The 21,197-nt window shown below is 47.2% G+C and overlaps 1 protein-coding gene across 1 annotated transcript; it reads right to left on the bottom strand.

Annotated features, from left to right (window-relative positions):
• Positions 1 to 547: 547 nt before the first annotated feature.
• NAT10 (N-acetyltransferase 10) lies at positions 548 to 17,118 on the bottom strand. Its single transcript, XM_048307264.1, has 28 exons — positions 16,969 to 17,118; positions 15,305 to 15,396; positions 14,762 to 14,933; positions 14,347 to 14,469; positions 13,546 to 13,607; positions 13,194 to 13,308; positions 11,801 to 11,908; positions 11,569 to 11,702; positions 11,095 to 11,188; positions 10,624 to 10,722; positions 9,954 to 10,090; positions 9,733 to 9,857; positions 9,323 to 9,473; positions 8,822 to 8,918; positions 7,845 to 7,961; positions 7,641 to 7,742; positions 7,460 to 7,534; positions 6,868 to 6,984; positions 6,564 to 6,697; positions 6,047 to 6,095; positions 5,488 to 5,581; positions 5,277 to 5,387; positions 4,570 to 4,742; positions 4,344 to 4,463; positions 3,643 to 3,741; positions 3,208 to 3,281; positions 2,020 to 2,103; positions 548 to 979 (listed from the first exon to the last, which is right to left on the bottom strand). Exons 1-28 carry the CDS (start codon positions 17,074 to 17,076, stop codon positions 886 to 888), a joined length of 3,060 nt encoding a protein of 1,019 aa, XP_048163221.1. The 5' UTR covers positions 17,077 to 17,118; the 3' UTR covers positions 548 to 885.
• Positions 17,119 to 21,197: the final 4,079 nt, after the last annotated feature.

Below are 21,197 nucleotides of genomic sequence, written 5' to 3'. Positions count from 1 at the left end.
GAAAAGGAGCTGTGAGATCTGCAGGTAAATACAACACAGCTGTGCAGCAGCTGCAGAGAGGTCTCTGTTCCAAACCCCCACAGCAAAAAGCCAGAAGAATATCAAGGCACTGCACCAGGGCCCTCAGGATTGGCATTGGGACTGTCTAAGGTTTGCCCTGGGTTTGAAGCCTCTGGAGTCCCACAGGCAGCAGACCCACACTCCCAGCAAGTCCCAGCTCCAGACTGGCACACAGTTACTGCCAAGCTGGGACCGTGGACCAGCAGAGCTGGGAATTCTGTGCTTGGCTGCTCCACTGGCCCCTGAGGTCAGAGAGAAGATCACACAACCAGGTTTGGGTACAATAATGCTGACTCCTGGCAACCTGAACACAAAACTTTCCACCGAAGCTCTAGGACAGCAGGGAGACAGAGTTAGTGGGCAGTGATCAGCCAGCCCCAAACACAAAGTACATAAAAGCCCCCTCAAGCTCCAAAGGGCCACCAGACCCAGCAGCTGCAGAGATCAAGGTGTGCTGCAGTGCTAAGGCAGAGTCACACTTCTGTCCTTTGTTGTCCAAACTCTTTTAATAAACCACAGAACCTTTAAGATGCAGGAATTTTACAGACTGATCTGCCCTCTTGGAATGGGGACGCTGTAGCTGCTCAAGCACCGCCATAACATCCCAGTGCATTCCAGTCCCTCACTCACGCTCTGCAGTCACACTTCATGTAAAAACCTTCACACAAACACTTGAACTCTGCTCTTCTCATAATACAAACACTTGAAAAACGCCTCTGAGGATTTTTCTTCCCTCCAAAAGAGTCTCTTGATTTCGAGGAGAACAGGACTTCTTAAGTACAGACCCAGCACTTGTTAATTCAAGTTCATTGATCGGCTTTAAAGTCATTTCTTCCTCTTCTGCTTTAGATCTTTAGTCTTCTTAAATTTCTTCTGTTGCTTGGGTCCTCGTGCTGTTTCTAGTTTTCTTTTCTTCTCACTGGGAAACAGGAACAAAACAGCTGTTAGAAATACACTGGCTTGCCATCCAGAAGGGAAATTTTTGTTGTAAAATAGGAGTGAGGGAGAAAATACCCCATTTCTTGGGTTATTTAAACTTGGTGCTAGAAAAAGCACAAACAAGAGCCTGACTTAAATTTTAGAGTGTCTGTCCTGAGATTCTCTAACCCAGGAGATCTTAATTTTTAGCTCTTGTCTTCCTTTTTCAAAACTTTATCTGTCCTAAATGGGGTATCTGGAATTTAGAGTATCTAGAAGAGAAACTACCACTGATAGTTTTAAACACACAATTTTGTCCCTGCACTGGATTCTGACTTGAGCAAAAGCAACAAAATTCCAAGCTCTGATCTTTATAAGCAACTGGTAAGACTCTCTCCTTCCTGGAAGGCCTCTGGAAACTCACAGCTTCCAGCACTCATGGAAAAAACCATGAAAGGGTGGAACAGAGATCACATAATTACTTGAGCTGTCAGGCACCCCAGGAAGGGGAAATAAATGAGCAGGGAAGTCTCAACTATAAATCCCCAAGGAAAAATATGGGAAGACTCCATGCTGGGCAAGGCAGGAGAAAGAAGATGGATGAAAAGGAAGGAATTGCAGGAACACAGACGTTTTCCAGGCTCAAGTTCACATTTGAAAGAATTCTTCCCTGAATTTGCATTTTCCCCAGGGGCTCCCAACCAGTGTTAGATCCCAAAGCAAACAGGGCAGTCAGGGACTATTCCCAAGGGAGGAATAGTCCCAGCTTCTGTGTGGGATCGGGATCAGACCATCAGAAATAAAGTGAGAATTAAACAAGTTAATGAAGAGAGGACTATCCTTAGAGCAACACAGCAACATTGGGCAGCAGAGCTCGCAGCTTCTCACACCCCAATTTCTCCAGGAAAGCTGAGGATCTGTCCAGGACACTGAGTTCACTTAACCTGCATTGAACCCTTAGGCTTCACTCCTTTGCAAAACATTTTAACAAAGCCAGCAGGAAGACCAGAGAGATCTCTGGAATATTTCAACTTCCTTAACCTTTTCAAGCTGACGACGGAAGCGTTCTGTCCTGCTTTGCTCAGCACCTCGTTCCACTCCTCGTCATCACCCCGGATGATGTACCTGGAGTGGGAAAGGCGAAGGAAAGGTCAAGTCAAATTGTTAGCACAAAGGAAAAACCAGAAAAATAAGGTGTTTCTACTGTCAGGCACACACTGCTCTGCAAACCGAGCCACTGTGTCAGCACCCAACCAAATCAGGTTCAGGAAACGCACACAAAGCCAGGCTGGCCAAGCTGGCATGGGATGGCTTTTCCAGATCAGTCTGGGGAAAAGTGAAGAGTTGCAGCTTGCTTTTGAAAAGAGAAATGAAGACAATAATTGCTACTCAAGTAAGCTCATGTGGCCCTTGTCTGGGTGTTCAAGCACCCTGGAAATTACACCCCGAGTTAAAAAGGCAAAGCAATTGTGTAGCAAAATGGAGTGGCTGCTCTCCACCTCAAGTTCCTGGAGATTTGGAATAGATAAGGCTTTGTCCACACAGAGCTGAACAATGATGGACAAAGCCTCAAAGTTTTCTATAACCTGCATTGAAAAGCGTTCAAAACAAATTTTTTGTCTCTCTCTCCTCATGGAGGAGAACAAAAATCTATTTCTGGCTGAGAGAAAAAACAAAACAAGGCAACATGATCCAAAATGATAAAAAGCACTATCAGTGCTACAAAATGGAATTCATTTTAAAACACTCTGCTTGTATTTATTTTCCTTATGTGACTGACTTGCCAGTCACTTCAAATCACACCCATTCTTGTCCGTTCTTCAAACTTGACAGCCACAGATTCCAAGATGCTTTTAATCCTTTTCTCAGATTTAACAAAGATCAATGTAGGGCCAAGCCAGACAACTTTCCACGGACATTAAGCACAGGAGACAGTGTTTCTAAGACAAAAAGTGGGAGGGGAGAGAGAAGAATCAGTGGCATCTGAAACTCCTGTTGAACCAGAAAGAGAGAAATCTGCTGACACTTTTAAGTAAAAGCTCTGGCTGTTTGCTCTTTTTGTGTTGATTTGGGGTTTTTTTATATGTTTTACCCACTGCTGACAATACACACTAGTTCTCTTTTACTGATGGTTTACTGCAACTACAGCCTTGAGCACAAATCCCAGCAAGATCCAGCATTCCACCCAGGGAAAAAGTGGATCTGAGACCCAGGCAGGTGAATCCTTACTGTGTGAGGTCCATTTCCTTCAGCTTCATCACGTCTTGCTTGTGCTTTTCTTGGAATTCCTTTGCAGCCTCCTCCTGCAACAGGACAGCACAAGATCCATTAGGTCCTGAGGGCAACAATGACTTTGTAATGGCAGGAAAATGCCTTTTCCCACAAATACATCTCCTAAAACAAATACCAGCTGATCCTCAATAGCTTCTCTCTTTTACCTACTTGCATTTTCACGTTATCTGTACACAAACCCCAAACTGCAGCTTAAAGCACAACTCCACGTGCACAAAATGCAAACCTGCCAGGTTTTAACTCCCTTACAGAGCCAGATGTGGTGTGAAACCCTTTCCATCCAAGAAAATTTGGATGACTTTAGATGTTTCTGCACTCGAGGGGACTCCCTGGAGGGTTTACATAGGAACCAGGAGCAAAGTTTGTAATTACCAAATCGTCATTTAAAGATTTCAGCGTTGGCTCCATCACGACATCCTTTGTTGCTGCCATCTGCTCCTCCACAGCTTTTTCCTGGACTGTGTTGAACAGCTGAAAATGAAATAACCCAGCACATGTAACACTTGGTTTGTTAAACATCATTTATCACCTCTACAATGAGCTCCTAATGCCAGACTTCAGGAGCTTTGCTCTCCTGAACCTTAGAGAGAAAGAAAACCAGCAACCAGATCCAAAACTTTCCAGTTATTTCACTGGATTTCAAGTCTACCTCTAGATAACACTGGAAAAGAACTTACCTGTTTTCCAAGAAAAGCTGAGATGCCACCAGTGCCCTGAACAATGGCTCAGGCAACATGGGTTGTCTGCTCAGCCTTTTGGTCGGGGCATTCAACATGGGAAAACGTAAGATAAGCCCTCTTATCTGGGAAATCACTACACAAAATCATGAAGTGGTTTGGGTTGGAAGGGACCTTAATGATCATCCAGCTCCAAACCCCCTGCCATGGGCATTGAAATCACTGCCACACATTTCCCTGCTGGGATTTTGCCCACCTTACAAAGAGGTTTACGGTCAGTAGTTGGGGATGTGTTAAGGATGCCCAGCTCTGATTCAGCTCTCTCTTAGTGCCCTATTTTCTGCTAATATTGGAATTACGGTCCCACCTGACCAAGGCCTGTCCTGCTGCTCTCACCTGCACTACTTTGCGGATGATCCTGTTGAAGAGTCCCATCAATTGACTGCTGGGCAGTTCCAGCTCCTTTTCCAGCTGGTCCAGAGATTTATGCTGCAGGCCAATCCCTAGGAAAAGGGCCTGAGGAAAAGACACGTATCCCAGTCACAGAGCAAACACAGACACACATTCCCCACTGCACTCCCTGTGTCTTCCCAAATCCTCGCTCCACTCCGTCCGTACACACCGACTGTGCAGCAGAGAGGGACATGTCTCCCATCTGGCTGAGGAAGAACATCCTGGCAATGGTGGGAACCATGTCCATGATGAGGTGATAGTCCACCATGTTGCGGGAGTACATCTCCAGCCTCTTCAGGTCATACGGGATGAAAACCGACTCCAGTTCAGCACGGCTGATGGCTGGTGGGGACAATAACATAGCAGCAAGGTCAGGAACGTTCTTCAGAGCTACCCAGGATCTCAGTGTTTAACATTTATTCAGGTATTTAGTACTTCTTCCTGTGTTTGAGAAAGGCCAGTTGCCACCCCATGGGTTCTCTTCCCAACACAACTCAGAATGCAGTAACACTGCCAGCTTGGTTAGCCCAAGTTTGTTTCAGGCAGGCAGACATCCATATGGAAAACATGGCAACTGCCAGAACAGCCCAGCTTATCCACCTCAACATGCTGGAGAGACTGAAACCAGTGAGAGCTGAGAAACTGCCAGCCTTTAACAATTCCCACTGGTTTTGCTGTAAAAGAGGTTTGTTCCCTCGCTGCAGCAGGAAAACCCTCTAACCAAGACAGACACTAAAACCCCACAAGACACAGATTCCAAGCTCTCCCCAGAGGACTCTCCTCTCTTGAACATCTTGATAAAACAGCAAACTGCAGGTGCCAGGCTCCAGCCGTGCCCTGTTGTGCATTTTCAGCTGTCCCAGTCAGGGTACTCACGTGCTTGGGGCTGCTGTTTGATGTTTTTGTTCTGTAGAATATTCAGCGCCAAGGAGGGAGAGAAGGTGCTGAACTGGTAGGAAAGCAGGGAAAGGAAGCGCCTCCTAAAATCTACAGGGCAAGAGGACAAAATAAATTACCCCAGAGGACCTCTAGAATAATGAGGAGCCCAGAGGGCTCTTGTCAGCAGAGTCAGCAGGGTCAGAGTTACCTTTCCAGAAGGCAGTGAGCCAAGGCTCCTGCTCAGAGTCCTCTTCATTGAGCATCTTCAGCATGATGCAGGAATGCTCCCCAGTCAGGTCGTTCTGATAAACAAGATTCAATTCTGTGGTTCTGTGATGGATCCATTTCCCATCACCCCCATGAACCTTTTGCACTCTGTGCTCAGCTGAGGAAGGGAAATATCTTCTAAATCCACAACAACACATGCATCACCTGCTACTGACCACCTCCACCTAATGGAAAACCTATGAACTTCTAGAATTTGGTAAATCTCAGCTATTTTACCAATAAACACGTTAATAACCTTCAACAGCTGCATTTTTGCTCTAAATTTTTATGTGCTGACTACCTGGAGGCCCACACTCCCAACCCTAAAATTCTACTCCTTAACTATAGGCCCAAAGAACAAAAATGGACATAAACCAAGCCCTAAAAGCAGCCCCAGCAAACCTTCCCGCCCCAAATCCCTTCTCACAGAATCTCCTGGAATACATGCCCAGAGATTTCAGCAGGGCTGGGTTTTCCCTCAGGAACAGTGTGGTACTTACTGGGGTCTGCCTCAGATAAACTGGCACAAATCCAGCACGCTTCCAAAACCTGGGAAAAAGCAGAAACCCACTGAGAATTAGGGAGCTGCTGACTGCACAGTAATAAATTGTGGTTAAAGGCCATTTATCTGCTGTACAAGGAGAGCTGGTGAGGAGCAGGCACAAGTCTCTAAGACACCCCAACAATCAGTGCAAATGAACACTGACAGAAAGCAGGAATAGCACCCACCTGACTGAGGCTCCAGCTCAGGGGAGTGTAAAATTATGAATGTGATGCCAAAACATGAACAAACTTTCCAGGTGCTGTGAAAGGCATTTACATCAGTCAGGAAAACCACCACCAGCTCTGGAGTCAGCAACACCTCAAGTTTCTACAGGGCACAGGAATTGGAATTTAACCTCCCCCTACCTATCACAGGCTGTTCTTACTTCTACACCCTGGAAAAATGGGGCAAGTAGAGCTCATTATCTGTTCAAGAAGGCCAAGATGTAAGTGGGAAATAGAATCATGTCCTACTTGAGCAATCTGGGTGTCAGGCCATAAGACACCCCGAGATAGTCCAGGTTCTCAGCTTGTCTCTCACTCAGTTTGAGCAGCAAAGGAGGCAAATCTTTCCGAGGTGTCACAACCTCTTCCAATAAACCCACAGTCTGGAAAATAAAAGTGGGACTGGGTTAGCAGCAACCCCCACAGAAAGCTGCCAATCAAAGCTCTTCTTCTGTATGAAAATCAAACCTGATTATTTCCTCCTTACAGAGAGGAGACTTACAGGGGAAATTGCACAGCTTAGCACGACAGAAAATAAAAGAAATTACCATACCTCGCTGCTCACAGTTGTGATTTCTTTTGGCTTTTGAACCGTTTTTTCTTCCAAACATGGGAATTTGCCTTCATAGTACATCTGCAGCAAAGTCAGAGCTCTGCTGCCATAGCCCATCTGTGAAGAAGGAACACACTGTAAGCAAAAAGAGGTCTCTGATTTTTAATACAGAGCAACAACGTTCTGCCCTTAAAACCCATTAACCATCAGCAGTGCAGACATCACTGGGTCACTCCAAAAATGCTTTTTCTCGCCACGTGGCAGCTCCATGGAGGAGGACACTCAGGGTCTCCAAAATCCCGGTGGGAGCCCAGCTGGTAGCTCAGGGCTGTGCAGTAATTCTTGGGGCTTAACTCTGGCGCTCAGGAAATGCCAAACACTTGGTAGTGTGACAGTAAAGATCCCTGGATGTGGATTGTGTACGGCTGCCCGGGATGCGCCGGTGCTGCCTAGGAACCACGGGAGCACTGGTTTGGTGCCCTGAGCTTTAAATGCTAAAAACTGGAGGAACTGGAATGTGTGCCCCGTTCCTGAGCTCTGCCTGGAGAGCCATTTTCATGGCACCACCACAGCTGGGTCCCAGGTACTTTACCCCCTGATAATCCGGGTGAACCGCGATGCGAACGACGCGCCCGCCGGACAGGCCCCCAAAGTCCGGATCCTGGAACTGCACAAGGGACAAAAAGTCGACTTAAAGGACACAGCTGGGCACTCTGGGAACAGGAAATGCATGAGATACAGCCTGGGTGTGAGTGCACAGCCAAATCACTCACCTGCTCTGAAATGGTCCAGGGAATAAGATCACCAGAGGCTTTCTTTCCCCTGGAGAGGCTGTTCATGATGGACTGGCGGGAGATCTCTCCCTCCATGCACACCTGCCAGGGAAGGCAGAAAAACCATGAACACACCAAAATGCTTTCTCCTACAGCCACTCAGCTATGGCAGGATCAAAACTGACACTCGAGTCATTCTCTTACCTGAACAACAGCCAGGACTTCTGGTAACGAATTCTGGGTGGGTGGAACAGGTGGCAAAAGGCAAAAGAGATGATGGGCAGGGGCATCAGAGAGCATCTGGAGGTCGTTGGGGGAGTTCTGGAGGGTAAAGACATCAGAAAGATGAAAAAGTGTGCAGAGAATCACAGAATACCCTGAGTTGGAAGGGACCCATCAGGACCGAGTCCAGCTCCTGGCCCTGCACAGGACAATCCCAAGAATCCCACGGATGTGCCTGGGAGTGTTACCCAAATGCTTATTCCATGTGAGGAGAGCTTCAAAGTCCAGCTGATTTCTAAACAATCCCTCTATTCTCCACATGTAGAGCTTTTAAGGAATTTGGAACCAGTACAATGCTGAGGGATGGAGGAGCTCCCAGGCCAGCTCGTGGCTGTCACACCACCAGACACCTCAAGGGAAACCTCGTGCTCTAACATGTATGAGCCTGAACTTCCTATTTTCATACAGCTCCTTACCTCTTAAGTACCAGATCTTAAATTTTTTTTAAGCCTCAGATTTTTAGAGCTCAGTACTTCAGTGCTTCTGGACTTCCCCACTCACATCTACAGATCACCCCTGGTCTTGAAACCTTGCAATAAATCATTTCTCTTTTCAGTATCATAATGGTGCTGCTCTTGATGAACTTGAGGCCACCAGAACATGGTAAAGAGAGCTGCAAATGAGGTTCAGCACTGATAAAATCCTGACAAGCTTGGAGGCTCATTTAGAATTTTACTTTCTCAAGGCAAAAATATTCCAGACTATCTGGAAATCCAGTATGTTCAGCCAGGACTGAGGCAGAGATCTCAGAGAAAGGGGAATACAGCTCTGTACACAGCAAGAAGCAACAGAAGCTGTTCAGAAATCTCCGCCAGGCTGTCACAACAAGCGCTGCTGTCCCTGAAAAATTCCACACTGAAATTGGGAATGAAATTGGATGGAAGAAGCACAAGCCCTACCTTGTAGTGTGAAGCCACATAGAGGGCCATCAGCCTCTGCAGGAAAACTTCTGATGCTCTGTGGTAACAAAAGAGTGTGTCCCTATTGACATAGTACCTAAACGCAGGGATTAAGGAAAAAAACCTCCTTGGAAAGCAGGAGAAAGCTTCCTGTTGGTTTATTTTCAAGATTTGGGCCACAAGCTGGCTTGTCCCCTTAGACTCCACAGCTTTATCTACAGGAATAAATGATGTTGGGCAGCATTTGCAGCTTTCACAGCTTTCATCTGTAAGGATAAACCTTTTATAACTGCAACAAGGGATTCCCTTCATGCAACCCTTCCTTGAGGTTGTCTCTGCAGCAAAACTGGAGTTTGGTGATGTCCTGGCACCACACACCACCGGTGCCAGGAGAGCTTAACTCCAGGAGTGAGGTCTTAGGGAAAAGATCGTGTGCTGAGCTTATCCCACCAGCCACAGAACCAACCCTCAACCAGCCTGAGGAACATTCAGCGAGGATACAGGTCACAGGTGTCTGGCAGTGGGCAGCCAGAGATGATCCTGGTGATGTTGAGGCAGTCCAAGCACAGGAGATCATTCAGCCACTTCTCCACGGGGTCCCCAGGGGCGTACCTGATGGACTCGTGCAGGGACACCTCGTGCAAAGTGCGAGCTGCAAGGGTTGCACAGGACACTCAGTGCTGCCAGCCACAAGAATCCCACAGCATCCCTGTGCTCTCAAGGGCTCCCACATTAGGAAATGGTCAGTTGCTAACTTTCACCTCTTAGAAGCCTTCCACCTGACACTCGCGAGGGACCAACAGCGGAGTTCCGCCATTTCCCCCCACAGCCCCTTCCCCACGGCTGCAAAGCACACGGATGCGTGGGAGAGCCATGGGATGTGGCCGGCAGCAGCCCCAGACGTGCTGTACCTGAGGTGAGCTTGGCAGTGGCTGTGGATTTGTTCTCTGCTGTCAGGGTCACCTGGCTCTGGGCACTCTGCTGGCGGAGCTGCTGGATGAGCTTCAGGGACAGCGACCGACCGGTGCCCTCGTACCTGAGAAACAGGACACACAGCGCCTGAGGCGAGGAACCAGGCAGCCATCCAGAGCTCTGGGGAAACTCCAGCACGGAGTGGCTGCCCCAGCCTTACCCGTTGATGGTGGAAGCCATGAACACCAGGTAAGGGCCCAGCAGGTTCTTCACCAGGGGCAGAGGAATGGCAGCAGCTTCATCGATCACCACGAGCTCGGCCTGCCCCAGCTTCACAGAATCAGCAGGGTGAATGTACTGCAAGCAACGAGAGGACACTGTCACTGCCAGCAGCAGCCTGCCTGGGATCAGGGAAACATCAGAATTCACAAAGCTGGAGCCCTGGAAAGCTCTTTGTTGTCCCTGTTCTCCTCAAACACCAAGCCAGAGACTGGGATGTGGAAACCAAAACGTCAGGAGAGGGTTTATGCTGCCCTGACAAGGCCTGGCTCACTCATCTTGTTCAGCACAATTCCACACCAATTCATCTGCAGAGGTGAGGAAAATAAAGGAAATCTAATCACTAAAAGCTCTTCCTGCAGTGCTCCTTTCACCTTCCTTTGCTTTTGTTTTGGGAGAAGCCCACGAGGGAGCTTTTTAGTCTACAAGTTATTCCCTGAAAGAGAGAAGGTATTTTGAGGAAGTTGCTCCCTAAAGGTCTGCCTTTCAGCAAAACCCACCAGGACAGTTACACACCACACAGAATGAACCTGCTTAAAACCAGAACAAGTTCAGCACTGGCAAAAACAACAGCCAGGAGTAAAGAGTGGAAAGGCAAGAATGCCAATTACCTGGATGGTCTGCCTGTGCTCCTTGAACACATTCACTCTGACCACTGCCTTGTTGAACTCTGGATTCAAGGACTGAACAATCTCATAGTCCAGGTGTTCCTGGAAAATAACATTTTTAAACAATATGAAAAGCGAAGATCTAAGAAAAAATATAATTTACCATCATCATCATCATCAAAATAAGGCTCAGACATTGTTATTTCACATTCTAATCAAGAATTCTTGTAAAAGCTTCAAAGGCCTGAGAACTGGGAAATTATCTACTGATGTTAAAATCTGCTTCACAGAGAAACTGATTTACCCTGCTTAAAAACAGAGAAAGAAACATAACTCTCCCACGATTCCTTTTCTTGCAGAGCACTGTAAAAAAGGCTGGTAGCGAATATCTGTAGCCAAAAGCCCAGGTGAGGTGAAAAACCTCCTAGGCAGGAATGCTTTGAAAGTACTGTAAAATGAGTCTGCTCTCCTCACCTGATACTGCAGTGCATCAAAGCCTTTAAATATGAACTCAAAGAGAGTGTGGAGGTTGTCAGGGCTGGGAGATGTGACAAAGATATTGGAGTAACTGCAGAGAAAAAAAAACAAAACAAGAGCTGAACGGTTTTTCTGACCGATTTTACCACATAAATACTAAATAGGATGGGTTTTTTACAGAAGGGGTTGATTTTACCTAATAACCTAATAATTTTGTTTACCTAATAACCAAAACACAGCAGATTTCTTCAGACACTTATCTCAATTTATGTGTGATTACTTGGAGTTTTAAGAAAAACTTGACCAACAGTGTATGCAGCAATCAAAAGACACAAGACCAAAAATATGAGGGGTTTAAGACTGGAAATTGCAAATATATTCAGATCCTGCCATCTCGTTTTTGTTTGGTTTTTTTTAAACTCAGGGATGCAGATAAAGCCTGGGGGATTGGAGGGGGGGGGGGTCACTCACCCAAAAGCTACAGCTCCAGCAATGGCCAGCCCCAAAGCAGCAGATTTCCCTCGTCCCCTGGCTGCTGTTAATGCCACAGTGCTCCTCAGGGTCTTCTCAGAAATGGCTTCAATGAATTTTAGAACTGCTTTTGCCTGAGGATTAGAGAAAACCCCAGAAAACAGCGTTCCAATTTCTCTCACACTGGGACCTGCCAAGCCCAGAGAACCTCAGCTTTGGCCACCACACCAACCTGATCCAGGGTTTTGCAGCCATCCACCAGAACTCCCACAGGCTGTGTGTCCTGCAGGCTCTCCTTCAGCTCCCTCAGCTCCAGGTCCTGGGGCCGCAGGCTCTCCTCCTGCAAGCACACAACAGGATGAGCCAAGGACATCTCAGCACATTTCTACCCTTGTGGTGTCTTCTGGCACCTTTGGTTGGGCAGAGAAAGGGATCTGGAAGGAAAAGTTACCACAAGGAGAATATATTCCCTAGAAACAGGTACATTTATATGGACAGACAAATATTTAACACTTAAATTTCCAGGCATCTTCAGGAGAATGGTCACAAAGAGGTTCTCCCATCCTGGCTTCCCCAAGCTTGGAGGGGAAAAAAAAGAGGGAAGGATTTTGCAGTCAACAGTAATTAGAGAATGGCATTGATAGGAAAAACAGATTCTGGGGAAATGTTTTGAATAATTTAACTCATTTTTCAGTCTTTATGATCTTTGTTACCCCTGCCACATGCAGTGTCCATGTAGGGGGAAGAACGACTGCAGCAGCAATATTGAAATAGTATCAAGCCTTTCTGAGCCAAACCATAAACCTGGACACAAACACAATCTATTTTAGATGGCAATGAAGGCTGATTTTCCTTCTTGCCACTTAAAGTTCCCAAAGGCTCCAGCCTCTCCAGCCAGCAGAGGAGCACTTGTGCTGCTGTCAGTATTGTTCTAATGCTAAAAGGAGGTTTTATTTTGTTGGGTTTTTTTTAAAATCAGGGCCCTATCAGAATGTTTTTACCATCTCTGACAGAAGCTGTGTTGGTTATTTCTTAGGCCACACAGCACAGTTCAAATTCTTTGAGATTTCTGCTTAAAACTGGTTCCACTTCACTGCAGTCTACAAGTGGAAGTGGTAAAAGGATACATTTCTAACAGTGCAAATACGTGTCTGAATTATCCTCAGGGAATTTTTCCTGGAATGTGACAGGTGTAACTAAGAAACTGAAACAACTGCCAGAGCCCTGAGCCTGCAATGTACTTCTTTCCAAAGTGTTCTCCCATCCTCCAACTGCCAAAAAAGTCTTTTTATTTGTCTTGTCCCATCTGTCCCTCAGCTTGAGATCCCTCCACAACCACAATCAAACTCCACCTCACAGGGCTGAGCAGCAGTGCAGGAAAATTAATAAATACGGGCGAGCACAGAGAGAGATGGGCCAGGAAACTTAAAATAAAGACCAATGAAGAAAGAAAAAACAGCTCCCACATAATTTCTGCAGAACATTCTGCTTCCTCTCTGCAATGCCATCATTTGCTATACATCAAGGTGAAATTAAAAAAATTCCCTGTTTTTGCAATCTTTAACACCCCGTGGCCAACTCAGAGGGATCTCTGCCAGGGAAAAGGGCTGGGATCACTCACTGACCTGGGACTGGGGGGGGACAGGAGTGATGTTTGCAGCGTGGCTGGAGATGGGCAGGATATTCAGCTGGTCATCAATCACCAGGCAGTTCTTGCACGAGGCCAGGGACAGAATGAACCTGAGCAGGCAGAGAAAACTCAGTAAAATACCAGCACCACTCCCCGGTGGGTCATTTGAACTCTCTTCTAAACACGGAGTGAGTATTTACAGCTACCCCCAGCTGGGTATTTGCCTTCAGAAAAGGCCTATTCCAATGCAATCCCGTGGGATGCTTCCCTGTCAGGAAGACCCAGTGCTGCTCCTGGTGCTCTCCTTGGGCAGACAGCCCAGACCCTTGGCACCCTGAGTCACTCACCTCTCGTTGAACCTCCCCACCACGTCCTGGTGGGCCTCTGTCCTGTACCGAGAGTGAACGTCCTGAAAGAGAAAGAAAAGGAACAGAGAGAAAATGTCAGTCTGGAGAAGGGGCAGCAGTGACAGTGACATTTACAGGACTGTCACACCTCCCTTCCCACTCTTGTCTCTCCCCTTCCAGCCACAGCACATCCCAGACAGGATTCTGACTCTGTTGTGAAACACCCACATCTCCCAAACCCTTGTTAAAAACATTCCCTCCCCACCCATGCTTTCTTTACAAGCCTTACGTATTTCTTGCCTGACTCAAGGGTCAGCTCTGCCAGAACATTTCAAGCACCTCAGGGATGGCAAAGGAAAAATATTCTATCACTTTAATTCACCTACTGGCATTATTAACAATGGCAACAACTCCAGACTGAGGTGTAAGCACACTCAGTGTGAATTGTTTTGTGAAGCTGACCTCACCTAATACACAAAACACTGCAAAGGCTCTATGTTTTTAACTTAAATTGCTGATACATGGGCAGACAGAATAAATTCTTTCCAAAACTGTCATAGGACAAAAGAACAGAGTTCCATTTGTGAGTGACAGGTGTTTCTTGTTTCTTCCTTGTAATTCCTTCCTTCCTGGCAGCCTTTCAGAAATGCCTGAGTATAATAAATCCAGTCACAGATGAATGAAGGAGCAGGAAAGATGATGGAAGGAGGATCACAGCCCATAATAGAAGCAATAAATACCCACTCAGCATCACCTCAATGCAGCTGCTGGTAGAGAACAGCCACGCTGTGCTGAACATACCATGGTCATTGTATAGAGCTGCTTCAGGGAGTTCATAGTTCTCAGGAGAATCACCACAATTCCACCACCTTCCACTGTCTCCACAGTTCTGGCCAACAGGTTTGGAGTCAAGGCTTCAAAATCCTGGGGAGTAAACAGAACTTCAGAGCTGCCCAGAGCCCATCAGTGCAGCTGGCTCCTACTGAAAGGCACAGGAAGCCTCTAAACTTCATCCCTCCAAGTTTAACTCACACCTAAATTTGCACTAACCAATGTCCTGTCACAGCTCCTACCAACGAGGCCACCTCACCCTCACACAGCTCGTGAGGGATAAGCAAGGCCACCAGAACCCAAGTGGCAGAAACAACAAACCCTATTCCTGCAGCATTCCAACTGATTGTTGCAGCCCCCTTTTGGGAGCCAAGCGATTCCTCACCTGGAGGACACACATCCCAAAGGTGTTCCCAAGGATCTTGTGAGTTTCATTGTAGTAGCAGTAGCGGATGTTTGTGGCTGCTATGAACAGCTCGAAGGGGTCATCATCCCTGATGTTCAAAGTTCCACTCTTAATCTTCTTCTGGAGCTGCCTCATCCTCTTCTTCCGGTGGCTGGAGGGCGAAATCACACAGGAGTTTTCTTGGGATAGGGTTTGAGAAAAGCGTGCTCAGGCTGAGTCTGGAAGTCAGAGCTCAGTCCTAAATATGACTGAGGCTCAACAGCTGAGGAGCCCGAGTTTTGGGGTTAAAAAGGTGAGGGGGAGTTTGGTCCAGGGCAGCAGAGTCAGTGTTAGAGCTACAGGAATAAACCAGAGGTACTTTTTGCCAGTGTCAACCCCATTGTGGAAGCCAAATTTCAGTCCTGGAAGAGCAAACTTCCCCCAGCTCCTCCAGGAACGAACCTGGCTTCCCCTCACACCCAAATCCCTCAACCTACAGCGTTTGCTCCCCAGAGAGCAGCAGGACCACGGGGGATCTCTCACCTGCTGAAGCCCAGCTCCTTCTTGTAGCACCACAGCACAGAGGGCCTGGCCTTCACCGTGGCCTTGGACAACATGTGGTGAAGGATGACGACCTGCCAAAGCACACAAACACTCACAAACAGCTCAGGAGGGAACATCCAAAAGCAAAGTGGTTTAAAAGCAAGTTCTTCTAAACTTAATTTTACAGCTGCATTTTTGCTGTGGAAAACAGAGGGATCCCTGGACACGAAGTGAGGCTGTGTCTGTGCCTTCTCCAGGGCTGCACGAAATTGAAGACACTGGATTTTACCTCCTGCTTCCTTAGTTCCCCTCTCTGGCAGAACTACCAACTGCATGCACTGATTATTCCAGGCTACTCACAGTTCCTAGGGCTCGTCTCTTATGGATAATCCATTAATATGGGTTTCCCACTGCGTGTTTCAGTGAAAACACTGAACACAACCAGACCTGGGAGATGCCAGAGCCCATCAGTAAATAATGCCAACATTCCTGCACTGCCACCTGAATAGCTCATTTTTTCCCAAGTTCTTTTATAATTCGTTTATTAGGGAGACAAAGGAATTATCAGCTGTACAGCAGTTAGAACAGAATAGCAGCAGCACCAGGGCAGTGCTTGTTCCCCTCTGCTCAGCTCTGGGGAGGCCACACCTTAAATCCTGGGGTCAGTTTTGGGCCCCTCACTGCATGGAAGACATCGAGGGGCTGGAGCGTGTCCAGGGCAGGGAATGGAGTTGGGAAGGCTCTGGAGCCCCAGGAGCGGCTGAGGGAGCTGGGAAAGGGGCTCAGGCTGGAGCAAAGGAGGCTCAGGGGGGACCTTGTGGCTCTGCACAAGTCCCTGACAGGAGGGGGCAGCCGGGGGGGTCGGGCTCTGCTGCCAGGGAACAGGGACAGGAGGAGAGGGAACGGCCTCAGGCTGGGCCAGGGGAGGGGCAGGGTGGATATGAAGCAAAACTTCTTCCCTGAAAGGGCTGTCAAGTCGCCATCCCTGGAGGGATTTAAAAGCCATGCAGACGTGGCACTTGGGGACAGGGGGTAGCGGCGGGTTTGGCATTGCTGGGGGAACAGCTGGACTCAGGGATCCGGGAGGGCTTTTCCACCCTGAGCAATTCTGTGGTTCTGTGAACCGACTTATCCTAAACCACTACGGGTTTGCCGTGCTGCTCTTCCCCTCCCCACTGTCGAAAAACACAAGGCCAGAGTCTCTGAAGAGAAACGACTTCAGCACTTAATTTCTTCCACACAGCTCCACCAAGCAAGTTCATCTGCGAGACGACTCCGTACACCAAGCCCACTCCGAGTGAGAAACCATCACAGCTCAGGGCAGAGAGAGAGGAAAAAAAACCCCAGCTGGCCAGGAAATTAAATATCCTTCACCCCAGTTTAAAAAACCAAACCAAGCACAAAAACCCCAGCCTGTGCTGAGTTGTGTTTGATGCTCATGAGCTTCCCAGACAGGAGATGTCTGAGGTGAGGTCTCACACACCATTTTCAAACCCTCTGTCCCTGCGAGTTCCCTCCTGCTCAGGCACCATTGCTGTGCCCGGGGCTGTGAGGGTTTAATTCCTGCTGGAGGCAGAGAGGAGCCGGGACCGAGGGATTACAGCAGGCCCGGGCAGGTATCAGCACCCACAGGCATCCCCGCACCCGCTCCGGGACGGCGTTACCTGGTCCTTGCCGCGGTCGCCCACCACCACGAACAGGCTCCGCTGCCGCTCCGCCACGCCGTTCTCGATGAGGACGCGGATGCGGTTGTCCACCTTGCGGCGCTGCATGGCTGCGGCTGCCCGGCGCTTCTCCCCCGGCGCTTCTCCCGCTGCACCACGTGGGAGCCACGTGGGGCCGGGCGCGGGCGCCGCGCAGCGTGGGAGGACCCCGGGGCTGCCCGCGCCGTCCGCCTGCGCGACGCGCGCACATCTATTTAAAAATACACATTTCTGTCTAAACGCACATTTCTGTGCCTATTGAACTTCCAAACGGAATAACTGAAGGTAGCTTTCCACATGGGAAAGGACTCCTGTGCCCAGCCGGCTCCCAAAATCCCTGCGAGACACAGAGCAGCCCTTACCTCCCACAGCTGTTGTTTATGTATTTATGTATTTATTTATTTATTTCAGTGACTTTTGGCTGTAAAAAGGGGACGAACCAAACTTCAGTCGCAATGGAAAGGCTGATGATATATTCTTTAAATGCTTCGTTCCAAAGAAATCCTGCCTGCAGCCCCCCAGGCGTGTGGGCACAAAGACCAGGCCTCTGACTTTCTAAAGAGAATTAATTCCATTTCCACACCAGCCGAACTCTGAGTCTGGGTGGCCTTTGCTGCTGGGGGGAGAGACGACAAAAACAAACATACGTTAAAAAAAGGGCATTTGGAGACAGTTTCCCGAAGGAAACAAGCCTGCAGAGAGCAAACAGAACACATACAGAAAACAACGAATCTGTAGGGTTCATTTTTATAGGATTCGAAACGAAACCCCAGGAAATATTAAGAACCCTGCTCCTCAATAAAACTGTTATAAAGCTTATAAGATTTAAGCTCTGCTGCTTAATAAATCCACCACAGCTGTTTGAAAGTTTTCCATACAAAACCCCAAGCTGCACAACTGTGGAGTGGCAACAGGAGAACGATTTTTCAACCTGACTTGAAATTCCAGCGAGTTTTCAGAAACACGGAATTTTATTCTCAAACTGACAGTAAAACTACTCCTAACCTTTCAATACCAAAGTTGAGCCGAGCTATTTGCATAGATATATTTATTCTTCGCTTTTAATACTGCCAATTCTTTTTAAAACTTGAACATTCAAACAACGAAGTATTTAAAACCAAGTGACATCGTAGGAAAAATGTATTTAACACCACTGGATGTGTTTGGGGTTGTTTTAAAAGATAATAAAAATACGATAAAACTACTGAATTAATAATCATAAAGGCTGTGGAACAGGTTTTTCTTTAGGTGAACCCAGGTAAACCCAATCACTGAGACAAAACCACCAACGCAACACAAGTGTAGCAAGACAATCCCTTTAGGTATGAAATGTTTGCTTGAAAGGGAAGGACATAAAACATTTAAATAGATTTATTTTTCAAGTGTTTACATAAGCCATGGACCAACTTGTTTCCAACGTTGAGTTAAAGAACTGCAAAGACATATATACAGGTATGTTTAAGGCCATCAGAAAATTTAAACCTGACAACAAACTAAAAATTCTCAACACTTATTTCATGTGGTAGAAGCATTACTAAAGCTCATTCTAAAATCCAAGAGCTTCAAAAGAGGAAATACATTTTCATTTAATAAAAGTCTAACGGATATTTCCTAAAATTTAGCTTGAGACCAAAATTCCAGGTGTACTCTTGGGTAGAAATGGGCCAGCAGAGTTGGAACCGAGCTAGTTGCATCCATCAGATTCTTTCATGAAGGTTATAAAGGAAGGGGAAAAGAACCTGGCTTTTAATAGGAAACTGCAGCAAGAGCAAACAATCAGTTTAATTCAGAACCAAATGCCAAGTTAGGCTCTAGTTTTCCTCGTGCAGTTCTCCTGCGTGCTGCTCCAAGTGGCTTTGAGGAGGCAGATTTTGGAAAACAAATTTCCTTCCTTCCATTAAGGCTGGATTTTTAATACCATTATATTCCAAAAGCCTCTTGAAGTGGTGAATAGAATAGCACCTCTTCCCTTAGATGAACAGTCTAGAAAATTAGGTTTCACATCACGCTCTGCCACATCCCACCAAAGATACACCTTTGAAGAACCTTCCCCACCTCCTTCCCTCTGGAAAAACGTACTGGCCCAACAAAAACATGTTACAGTTTAAGCAAGTAGCCCTCTCCACGACTGACAAAATGAGGGAATGTTCCCAAAGTTCCCTGTCAAAGCTCCTTCCCTGAAGTTGTGCCACTGACTGCTACAGCTAAGATCAGTCTGAGATCAATGGGGCGCCCAGAGGCATTTAACAAATCCTGTCATCTCGTGAAAAACACCTTTAGAAGGGAGCTGCACAATGCTGGAGCTTCTGGCAAAGTTCCAGACAATAACCATAAATATATTTAAGGCCAGATTTAAATACGGAAATTGTCCTCTAAGTTCATTAGGAGAGTTTTGTTGTTTGGGATCATTTCCTGCTTGCTCTTCACGTGTTCTGGTCCATCAGTGAAGGACACCTGCACCTTCCCACCGCACCTGTGGAAGTTCTCTGGTGCCAGCTCAAGTGATGGGAAACCTTTTAGTCCCATCTGTACCCAGTGCAGATGGAAAACTGGAGGAACAGGTGCCCAGATGCTAGAAACTAAACCAGCCTCCTTCACACAGTGACAAAGCTCAGCTCCAGCTTGGATCTTCAAGCATCCAGCTTAGCACTCTGCAACAGACTTTAAGCAAGAACAGTTTCACAAGAGCAAGAGGGATGGTCTGGATACCCCAGGATGTGACTCATTAACAGGAGGGGAATATCAAGATTCTCCAACTGATTCTTTATCTTGCTCTGCTGGACCACAAAGATTTTGCCCAATTTGTTCTTAATCATATGAATTTTAACCACTTTTCCAGTATCATTCATCATCTTTTCAGTATTTATTTACATTTAGAGCCTCTTCAGTAACTTCTCTCAACTCAAATGCCATTTGGGAGAAAGAAGGAAGCCCAATCCTTTCTCCCAGGGACCTGTAACACAACCAACCTGCCTAAAATCTTAAGGTCAGCAGGACCTTTTGAGAAGACACATTTTAAGGACACAAGGTTTCTCTGAGAGTTAAGTCCCAGCAGGATACATTGCCTGGTTAAGTAACAAGAAGCCGACAATACTCTTCCAACTACTCTGAGTGATGATTCAGAGATTGCTGTATACAAAAGACAGGATCTGGGGAAGAAAACAGGGGTTAAGCAAAGTTTAGAACTCTCTCCACAGCAAAATCCCTAAGCTGCACTGGCAAACTGTTCTTAGAAAACACAGCAAAAACACAGAAGTAAAATTCAGGACCAGGGTGGCCTCAGGCGTAAGACAACAGCTCGTGATTTCTGGGCAAGTTCTTAAGTAGGAGGATGGCTAGGAAGGATCCAGGTTTCCCAGACACAGGAACAATACGTACAAACATCTGAAATACTCAAGTGATTGATCCATTACTTGCTCAGGAACCCCTGAATTACAGCCGAGAGGAAGCAAGAGGCTGAAGGCAGAAGTTTGGTTTCAGACAGGCACAGACACAGCCCCGTCCCACCCTCTCTCCTTCCAGCCACAGGATCAGGCCCCAGCTACCCCATGGAATAAACAGCTCATCCCTACCTCCAGAACGGGCCTGGCACCGCAGCCAGCCCCAAACTGCCACGGCTTTGCTTCAGGATGAACTTCTGATAACAGTCTTTTCTCAAAAGGGGACCTTTTTCAAGGGAAACGTACCTAGGAGTGCTTGGGATCTGGAGGGAACTCAGATTCAGAGCCAAGCTATGGAGTAAAAATTTAGTGCTCCCCTGACCAGGCCAGAAGAGCAGCGAGGGCTCCGTGTGCCCCAGGGTGACCCCAGCAGATGTTTCAGGACAGTTCATTACACCAGGGCTGGGATTAAAGGGCTCCGTGCAAATTCCCAGCTCACCTCTCACGGGCTTGTTCCACCTCTCCCTCCATCAGAGAACAGCAGAGCAGCTGCTCTAAAGGCCATTTTCTAACTTGTCTCACAGTGAAGAGGCCCAGTGTTCTATTAATAAATTCAAGTTGGAAAAACACCCCAAACCAACCCCCCAAAACTTTAGGTGGAGTGTTTTGATCTGTTCAGTGGTCTCTGATTGAGTATGGTGCACATTTACTGACAAACTACAATTCCTTAAGGAGCATCTGGTGTGCAATGGAGAAAGCTGAGCAGCTCGAGTTCTACCAACCATTTAAAAGTAAGCTGATGCACAAAGA

This window comes from Corvus hawaiiensis, chromosome 6, assembly GCF_020740725.1.
Source record: "Corvus hawaiiensis isolate bCorHaw1 chromosome 6, bCorHaw1.pri.cur, whole genome shotgun sequence".
Lineage (NCBI taxonomy): Eukaryota > Metazoa > Chordata > Aves > Passeriformes > Corvidae > Corvus > Corvus hawaiiensis.
The sequence above is the reverse complement of the archived record's forward strand: the minus strand, read 5'-3'. Positions and strand labels throughout refer to the sequence as shown.

Coding starts and splice junctions, on each gene's coding strand:
- NAT10 (XM_048307264.1), bottom strand. CDS start 17,076: ATGCAGCGCCGCAAGGTGGACAACCGCATCCGCGTCCTCATCGAGAAC. Junction 13,309..13,545: donor GTGGGGAGGTTCAACGAGAG/GTGAGTGACTCA, acceptor CTGCCTGCTCAG/GTTCATTCTGTCCCTGGCCT. Junction 2,104..3,207: donor AAGGAAATGGACCTCACACA/GTAAGGATTCAC, acceptor TTCCCACTCCAG/GTACATCATCCGGGGTGATG.